We start from the raw sequence: 9,831 nt of genomic DNA, 5'->3' as shown, positions 1-9,831 counted from the left end.
CCAGTGCTGTAGTTGCACTGAAATACCACTGGGAAATTTTAAATGGAATATTTGTCTTTGTTAAGTTATAATTATTATTTTATATTTTTGTGTTACTCTATGACTTTCCACTGTGTGCTCAGGAAAACTTTGTGCCTGGTGTGGAGCTCTGTTGTCCAGGCTTTGATCAGACAAGTCCGGGTTGAGTCAGGGTTGACTCCAGGGCTAGTCCAGGTTTTTCTCAGCACAGCGGATCTGACAGTACATGAGCATGGAGAAGACCAGAGCCATGATCTGTAAAAAACAAAGAAATAGTTATATCTTCTAAGTGTGTACTCGAGCTGCACAATATGTGATAAATATGTGATATTCCTGAACTATTTTGGTGCTATAACAATATTGTAATATTTTAATATTGATACATTGCAGTGATATCAGTCACTGGGGTTGTTCTTACATGTATCTATGGTGGTATTTTCAGCAGTTGCCACATTGACACAATTCACACATTAGCAATCACAGTCAAAAATATTTTAGATCTGGTCTGAAAACTCAAGAAAAAAACCCAAAATGGATCTAACCAGAACATTCCCAGGAGACTGTGATCAATAAAATTGTTTATGGTCTCATTTAGGAATTCGATTTTCAACTAAAGAGTTGAGAGTGATTAACAAAAAAAAGTTAGCATCATACCCCCAGCAAATGTTGATGACATCGGCTGCTAAGTATCAATATGTTTTTACACACTATGTTAGGTGCACTATGTAACTTTTCTACTTTCCTGGTTGTCTGGTTGTCTCCGTAGAGATGTCGTTGCATTGTAATGGCATTACACTTCTCTTTATTGCAATAATTTAATAGTGTTTTTATAAAAAAAAAAAAAAAGTTTACTCTGAGTGGGGTCACCTCTCCACAGATTTAATCTGTAACTTGGCCTGGTGGCATACCCTGCTTATCTCCATGGAGATAGATAAGTTTAATGTGGAACATTCCAGGCATAGTGGTATCTCAAGGAGGTGATCAGACCGGTTACATAGTTAAATTAAAACTAAAATATGCCTTAATACTTGTCAAAATAATAATAAACAGAGACTAAACAAAAAAAACATCAATGTTTTTGTTGTATATTGTGCAGCCCTGTGTTCTGTAGTTAACATAACTACAGTGTATGATATTCTATTGCTGTGTAAAAGTATTGTACGTTTGTATTCTCTGATTTGTGTCTGTGAGCAGTGAGTCTGCCCCCCCCAATGTTGCACAATGTAGGATCATGTAGGATACACAATTGCAGGTGAATAAACTTGTGAATTTCTTACACCTTGTCATCTTTGTCTATTACCTGCTGTGTAGTGCCGTCATCATTTCAAACTGAATTTCAACACTAAGGAAAAGGATGGATACTTTATACTGATTTTGATACCACAATTACAGCTAAAACACCTTTTTTAAGCAATAGCATCTAATTTTCAACATAAAATATAGTAGTATATAAATAATATAGTAGTAAGTATAGTAGTGCTATCATACTAGTATGATAGTTTTAATTTGGTTTAATGTCTATCTATACTTTTAACAGTGTAGTGCAGACTCTAATTTAAAATTAGGCTACTATCCACTAAAAACAGTTGCATAATTATTTGAAAGGTTAGGCTAAAAATCCATATCTAGTTTTGCCTAGTTTGACAATATTTGTGAAGTTTTTACTTCCTTTATAAGGTAAACATTTCATTACCTAGATCAGGGGTGCTCAGACTTTTTCAGTATGTGAGCTACTTTTAAAATGATCGTGTGTGAAAGATCTACCACCTAATACAAAACTGTTAAACATATTTATTTGTAAATGTATTATGAATTCTTACATGTACAATGCATTTTGATGTACCTTGCACAACGTCATGAGATAATACTGCACAACACAACTGAACTTCTTACATGTTCATAATTACTTGTATGATGATTACTGCTCTGATGACTTGCACTGAATGGAATCTGTGAGGGATGAATAGTTCGGGCAGTAGCTTCTGACAGCCAGCCAGGAGTAAAATTGCATTTTTCGTTTGAAAGCGATAACAGAGCTAATCATGTTGATTACGGTTTTGTCTTTTTTTTATAGCCATAAAAATCATGTTAAACGAAGTATCAGAATTTACGCCATTTTTTCCACACAACTACTTCTATTTTACACATCCATCCATAGGTTTTCTTTTACGATGATTTATGATGATTATTTGTGATTATTTATGTTTTTATTTGTGTGATTTTAATGTCCTTCTTATTCTGTAAAGCACTTTGAATTACTTTGTGTACGAATTGTGCTATACAAATAAACTTGCCTTTACGCATCGAATAAACGACTGGGAAAATCCCCGCAGCCCCCGCGCTCTCATTCATCACCTTCAGGACAACAGAGGCAGATTACCGTAATGATGGTAAATATTTAGATGGCCCCATGTCTCCGCTTTGAGACGCCGTTTGAATTTACATGAGAGCACGACTGGGTGCGGAGTTACGCTGCTGGAAAGTTCACAACCGCGCTCTATCGGCGACGATAGAATCCGACGCTATAGGGTTAAACTAACTCGCGCTTGTTTATGCGTGTGCAGCGCCCATGATGTGACCTAGGGTCAGGTGTAATCTGACTGGTTGTCCTGTATATTAGTCGTGTAACTGGATGGATGACGGGACGTGGTCTACACAAAATGCCTTTGCAATCGACTGGTAGATCGCGATCGACGTAATGAACACCCCTGACCTAGATAGTAGACACCATACTGTCAACACAGCAACACACACAATCTACATGATAATGTATGACAGCAATTTTAAATTAATTTTAAGTGAAAAAATAAATGGTCAAGAAACATTTATTCTTTGCACTCTGGCTGTCTCTGTTGGGGCAGGCTTCTGTGTGTCCCTAGTTTGGTGGGTGTGTTATTCCATCAAACTAAGTAACGTGTGAGTGTGCACGTCTATGTCTCACCTGCACCACTCCGATGCACAGGCCAAACACCAGGACAGAGGGGATGTTGTCCAGGAGCCACTGCCGTGCCTTCTGGTAACAGGGCTGACCGTGCCATGACAGGAGACATGTCAGAGAGGGGACAGAATCACTTTTGTTTTCAGAAGAATTTGAGTTATCATTAATCTGAAAGATATCAGCACCAGTGTTTGATTTTTGTTGCTCAAATGTTAAAGTGGAACTAAACACTAAACCCACTAAGTAAATTTGCCACTTTCTGGTCAAAAAAAGTCAAGTTTGTGCTGCCTCCAGAGGCCTCTGCAATTTCCAGTAATTGGTGACATCACGCAGGGCTGCCCTGACTACAGCCAGGTGTTTATGATTGAAAACACCTGGCTGCAGGGCTGGAGTTTGAAGGACAGATCACACTGTCCCTTATATTCCCAGCCCCTCCTCCTCCCTCACTCTCCCCTTTAGTCCTCCAGGTACTGCCCATTTTAGCACCTCTTTGAAATATAGTTATGGGCGGAGTTTAGTCCGTCTTTAATGTTCAAGGAAGGAAGTGTAGTCTTTATTCACAATTTCATATACACCTGTCTGTCTCTATTTATTAAAATGTTCAAATCCCATTTTTACTGACAGCTATTACAGTTCTGTTTCATTTTTAATTACAAGTTGTAGACCAGTTGTTTGCTTTGGTATTTTCCTTCCCAAGATTTTTATCCAACTAGAAAGCAGAATGCGCCTGACGTGAGTCTCTCATTTGATCTACCCTCTCATTTGAGGTAAGTTAAATAATTACACTTTATGGAGGAGAGAAGTCTTTGCACTCCTTTGAAACTCATACACCTTCTAAAAAGTAGCACAATGAACTGTAATCCATATTGTACATTTCTGTTATAGGCACCGTATTGAGGACTTTTTAACAGGAGTGGCAAGGATTGTGAGTGAAATAGCCAAACCAAAAATCCAAATATGTCACACCATATTATTAGTTGGAGATTGGGTTAAACAATTCGCCATGTTAATTTAATCTTAATCAGGACAACAAATCTATAATATAATGCAAATTCCACCATAGAATTCTAACCTGTTGTCCAGTTCTGTTTAAAGTGCACATGAGGTTTTCATGTTTTTCTAATTCTGACTTGGTTTAGTGCGATAGTACCTGTAATAAATATTTATCATAGTTTCACACCAGTTAAGTGACAGTTTGTGGAAAATCACAGGAAGTAGTGCTCAGTTCTAACACAGAATCTCTTTACCTATGTCAGGAACACGGAAAACTACATCCAAAATGGAGAGACAATTTATGCACAATGTACACATTTTTCTAACAGTTTAAACCTTCATTTAACAAAATAAATGTGCTGTAATCTCCTGCCCTTGTCGAACCACGTAAAACTTAAAAACTAGAAGAAACTAGGCAGAATTTCATGTAAAATCTTAAATATAATGATTAAGGATATCCCGATCTGATATTGGTATAGGATATACCAATACTGAAAAATTATACTGACAAATTTGCTGGATCAGACACGGGCTTCCAAATATTGGTTCAACGATATCTTGGTCGGGCATATACATTGATGTAATAAGCCTGTTTTTACTGGTCATAGCTGGCCCAGAAAGTCTCATGTTTGAATTTTTATTATTATTATTTATTCATACAAAGTTGTTCTTTGGTTACCTCAGAGATAAATAACAGCTATGTAACACATTTGGACCAGTTTTGTCTTATTTTATTTTAGTTTAAAGGAAATAAATTCTGTTTTTGAGTTTCTGCACTGGTATCGGCAGACACTTAAAGCTATAGTATTGAAATCGATATTGCAACTGAAAAATCTGGATCGATGCATCCCTAGTAATGATGTTAACTACGTTTTAGCGTCTAACCTGTTATATGCACTTTAAACTAGAAGCACTTAAGAATGTTATAATGTTATAACATGTAGAGAGTAAGATGAGAGTGAGCAGAGACCTCAGCCCATCCGTCCACACAGGGGTCAGTGCCCACAGAGCAGCAGGAGGCCGGCAGCGTCCCCTCCAGAATGTCCCACCAGTCCGTTTTATTGGAAACCCCACAGCATTTGAACTAAGCACACAAAAGCATGGGTGAAAAATTGCTTCAAAAATGTACAAAACTATATTAGCACTACTGAAAAAGCCATGATTAGTAAGAAATGTATATGATTTATTAATGAAAATAGTAATCAAATCTGAGCAAAGATAGTGGTGTGGGTTAAGCATTTGCCTAGTAACCAGAGGGGTGGCTGGTTCTAATTCTGCACAGATATGTACCGTTGTTGTGTCCCTAGGTGAGACACTTCAAAGTTCAGACCAATCACCCATTTATGGTAACGAGATTGGGCGTTAAATATGTAATGTTGCATTGTATATGGCATTCAACTTGCATTTGATCAATTACAGCTGTTTCACTGCATAATACTTTGAAAAACATGCATTCTTACTGTGAACAGGGTTGCCTCTCCACAGATCTGTCATGCAACTTGGTCTGGTGGTAACACTTATCTTTATAGAGATAAATACATTTAATCTGATATTGTGGGTTATTCCAGCCAAACAATAACATCTCTTTGGAGACAAGCTGGAGGTGGGCTCTCTACCAGAAAAGTTACATAGAAAACATCCTGGATTTTAGGGCCAAGAACTTTCCAAAACTATAACACAGCACAGAAGAGTATAGTGCCAGTATAAGAGGAGAAAGTTGCCTCTCACCATCATCTGCACGTTGTCCCAGGACTTCCTTAGCTCGGGTTCAGTCTTGTACCTCCTCATGCCCTCCTTCAACTCATCCTGGGCACGGGCGTCCACCTGCAGAAGAAGGAAGAAGAGGATCAACTAACACTCTACTGTGGATGCTACACTCTACTGTGGGCATTATAGAATGTTGTGATGTCACCTCAATGCAACCTATTTTTTTCCTTACATTTACTCTTAAAGCCAACACACACCAGAGTGCACTGTGTTATCTGATGCACACGTCAACATACACAGTGCATCACAGCTTTAACATAGTTCTTAGGGTGTTTTAAATTTGACCTTACTTATAAAATGAGGAAAGTTGGTTTATACAGAGTTTAGTGAAAGACAAGTTTCCTGCACAAAAATAAGCAGCAAAATAGCATCTTGAAAATAAGAGATTAAACATTTCTCAAACATGCACGAATCACTCCAGATACTTTGAATGAGTAAATAGTGAGAGGAAACAACTATAACATGGTTAAGTTCTGAAAGTTGGTAATAGCTCTGCTTTGAATACAGTGGACACAGATTTTTTTTCCAGAAAAGTGTTCTTACATGCAATGGCCTTGTGGCTATTTTGGCTTTAATAACATTATTACTCATTTACTCCAAATATATGGTCTATAGTTGTTAACGTGTTATTTGCACCCTTTAAAATTTAAAGGGTGCAAATAACATGTTAACAAATAAATTAGCTTGACAAGGATTTAAATTTTAAATCCTTGTCAAGCTAATGGCAACTAACAGCTGCACTCTGAGTTGGTAAACCAGGAGTGGGCAGTAGTAGTGGACTGACCTGGTCCTGGTACATGTGGATGACCAGTATGAACACACCCTCGGTCAGCACCAGCAGCAGCAGGATCAGGAAGAACTGTAGAAACAAGCACAGGGACAGTCAGACAATCAGGGGTCAGGGTACAACAGGACTCAAGACCTGAGACCAGGACCAGATCCGAAACAGTAGTTTTCAAGTCAAAAGCTAAATTTTATCTTTTACCTTTTACCTTGTTCGGTAGAGATTGGAAAATCTACAGCTGAATGATTCTAGTGAAGGTGTATGGAGTTTAAAACACAGCAGAGCACTTCCTGTATTACCACATGACATCACAAGGTGGAACAGAGTGTTTTCGGTTTGAGAGATGAACTTGAAATATGCAGGGTTTCTGTGTTAAACATGTGTGAATGAAACAAAACACAATTCCAGGTCTGTTTGTGATGAGGAAACAGAATTATAACATAGATCAGAAAATAGGGTAATATGGACCCAAGACATATTGTGCTTGTGTTACTTAGTTATAATCTATGACACACAGGTTATAAAACTGCAACTTTGAGAGAGTAAATGAGAAAGAAACAACTATAACTATAATGTTGAAAAGCTCTGAAAAGTTGATTTTGAATAATAGGTCTCATTTAAATAAATAACATTTAATAATATAAAAATAAAATAATATATTCTTACTGTGAGAAGGGTCACGTTTCCATAGATCTGACCTGTAATTTGGCCTGGTTTTCCTACTTGTCTCCATAGAAATCGATTGAGAGATAGGTTTAATACCATGGTGTGCTGCATTTATGGCTAAGCTATATTATCTCAATGGAGACAAGCAGATGGTGGACCATTCCCAAAAAAGTTACATAGTGCATCTTTAAAACCATGGGCAGGCACATGGACTTCATATTGAGTTATGTGTCAAAACTCACCATGAAGAGTAGGCACCGCTGCTCCTTAAGTGCACCCAGACAGCCCAGGAAGCCCAGAACCATGGTAACACCCCCCGCCACCAGCAGCAGGTTGGCGGCTGAGAGGGAGGGGAAGGACAGGGGCAGAGAGGAGAACTCGGCCTGGGTGAAGGATAGCCAGAGCCCCACTCCGAACAGTCCGCAGCCCCCCAGCTACAAACACAGAACATGAGGCATGTCACGCCCAAAGAGGAGTGCTAATGGGGAGACAGGGAGGGAAGGACAGGGCTGGAGAACTGTCCAGTTCTCCAGCCCTGTTTGAAAAAGGGAACACAGGCGTACCAGAACTCACCCAAAAGACCAGGTTGAAGACGAACATGAGGTATTTGACACAGCACAGGCAGCACCCACACACCCACATCCTGCAACACACACAAGCAGTAGGAGTTAATCATGTTTAGGTATGAGACAATATCTGGAACTTAGTGCAAGATTGTAAAAGTACAAAATAAAAATGCACAAAATCTGGTATTTATAAAGGACAGACAAAAATGAGACAAACTAAATAATATGAAAGAACAGTGCAAGAAACACAAATGTTCAAATCATGTCATATTGTCAACATAAAGCTTTTGGCAGTTGCAGACTTACTCACACTGGGAAGAACAATCACAACTTTTACTCGAGTAATAGTACTTTTACACTGTACAACATATTACTCAAGTAAGAGCACTGTTAGACTGAACAGTCTAACAGTAGTTATTACTTAAGTAAGAGTAATGTTACACTAGACAATATATTACTTAAGTAAGAGTAAATGTGTGAGCTCTGAAACATACTGTGTAGGACCACTCAAGTACATGTGACTTGACTTACATACATATCACGTTCAAAATTGAGCTAAACCTGCACCTGACTCTAATCCCAAATTCACTCCAGGTCTACATTTGGACTAAACTGGGCTCAAACTAGGACCAAACCGGGACTAAACCAAGACCAAACTGAGTGTCCTTAGTCTGAATTTAGGAGTGCCAAATTAATCTAAGATTAGTCCTTCATTGTTTATATGAAAAAAAAACAAGTACTTCCTGAGGTAGTAGTCATATTTGGTGTTAGATGTTTGGGAATAACTACACAAGACCTAGTTTGTAAACAACCAAAAGCTAGAGAGTATTCAGGGTCAGTGTGGAAGAGCAAATCCTTCCAACTGTGATAAGACCTAAAAGAGGAAGGAAGCCTTCTCACCCCTCCCTCACCCTCTCTCTCTCCTGTTTGGTCCTGGTTTGGCCCCGTCTGAGCGCTTCTCTTTACTCACCCTCAAAACACATTGATCACCCCTGACCCCACTAACCAGATCAACCACAAAACACACTGGACATTACAGTCAGAGGTGAGTAGAGTAGCCAAAGTTTGTACTCAAGTAGAAGTACAAGGTAAAGGAAAATACTCAAGTAAGGGTAAGTAAGTATTTAGGAAAACCACTACGCAAGTAGAAGTAACTTAAAGAGTAACTGTTTGATTACTGATTTATAATTTGAAGTGAATGTGACTTGAAGTAATGCACAAAATCTGATATTTTCAAAGGATAGACACAAAAATGAGACTAACTCATATCTGAAGGATGTCAGTTAGTTAACACAAATGTTCAAACCATTTCATATTTCACTTGTAGACTTACTCACAGTTACTTCAATAAAAATGTGACTCAAATAGGTGTAAAGGTATGCTGCTAGAAAAGTACTCTGAAAAGTACAAGTTCTTAAAAAAGTTACTCAAGTAAATGAAACTGAGTAAATGTAACTGAGTACTACTCACCTCTGCTGAACTATGCTGACACCAGGAATTAATGCATTAATTTTGCATTCTCAAAAATGTTCCAGCGGATGTAAGTTAGAAGATCCCTAAACCGGGCCTCAGACAGAGAGTGCCCGAGTCAGTCTAATAAAAGGCCTATGAGATATTGTTTGGATAGACTTATTAGAACAATAGGGGCCCCAACCCCCATAACGAAGCAGTCCCGTATTTCGCACTCCAGATGTCTGGACAGTGGAAGTGCGCGTTCCCGTTACCTGGAGTCAAGTGAAGCTCCGGTCCCGTTACTCGCGCTCCTTTGTCCGTCTCAGCCGCTCCTCGTCCTCACAGCTCTTCACTACAGAGTTACAGCTCTCCGCCCACCGAGCTGAGCTGTGCAGTCTGCAGTGAGTGTTTCCTTCTACACACACGCGCGCGCGCCCCCCCCCCCCCCCCCCCCCATTTGCACAATTCCTCCCAGATGTTTGTGGCCCGTTGTTCCCGCGTCTTCTCTTGCCACCGTTCGGAGTTTCTTGCTCTACCTCTGCAGCAGCACTGCTTTTTTAGAAGGATTGCTGCTTCTACTGCAAAAAATCCCAACAAAATGAGCTAACCATCTGGACGCACGGACCGTTGTAAAACCAAAATGAACA

General features: G+C 39.1%; 1 protein-coding gene across 1 annotated transcript; it reads right to left on the bottom strand.

Annotated features, from left to right (window-relative positions):
* Positions 1-185: 185 nt before the first annotated feature.
* tspan4b (tetraspanin 4b) lies at positions 186-9,539 on the bottom strand. The gene is made up of 8 exons (XM_033971832.2): positions 9,457-9,539; positions 7,740-7,809; positions 7,409-7,600; positions 6,501-6,575; positions 5,678-5,773; positions 4,920-5,033; positions 2,960-3,043; positions 186-273 (listed from the first exon to the last, which is right to left on the bottom strand). The coding sequence occupies exons 2-8, from the start codon at positions 7,806-7,808 to the stop codon at positions 205-207; spliced, it is 699 nt and encodes a 232-aa protein (XP_033827723.1). The 5' UTR covers position 7,809; positions 9,457-9,539; the 3' UTR covers positions 186-204.
* Between the last annotated feature and the right edge of the window lie 292 nt (positions 9,540-9,831).

The sequence above is a fragment of the Periophthalmus magnuspinnatus genome, chromosome 8, assembly GCF_009829125.3.
Source record: "Periophthalmus magnuspinnatus isolate fPerMag1 chromosome 8, fPerMag1.2.pri, whole genome shotgun sequence".
NCBI classification, from domain to species: Eukaryota; Metazoa; Chordata; class Actinopteri; order Gobiiformes; family Gobiidae; genus Periophthalmus; species Periophthalmus magnuspinnatus.
This window is presented reverse-complemented; position numbering and strand designations above follow the sequence as displayed.

Coding starts and splice junctions, on each gene's coding strand:
- tspan4b (XM_033971832.2), bottom strand. CDS start 7,808: ATGTGGGTGTGTGGGTGCTGCCTGTGCTGTGTCAAATACCTCATGTTC. Junction 3,044..4,919: donor GTGTGGACGGATGGGCTGAG/GTCTCTGCTCAC, acceptor TGGCACGGTCAG/CCCTGTTACCAGAAGGCACG. Junction 274..2,959: donor TGTGCATCGGAGTGGTGCAG/GTGAGACATAGA, acceptor TGTTTTTTACAG/ATCATGGCTCTGGTCTTCTC.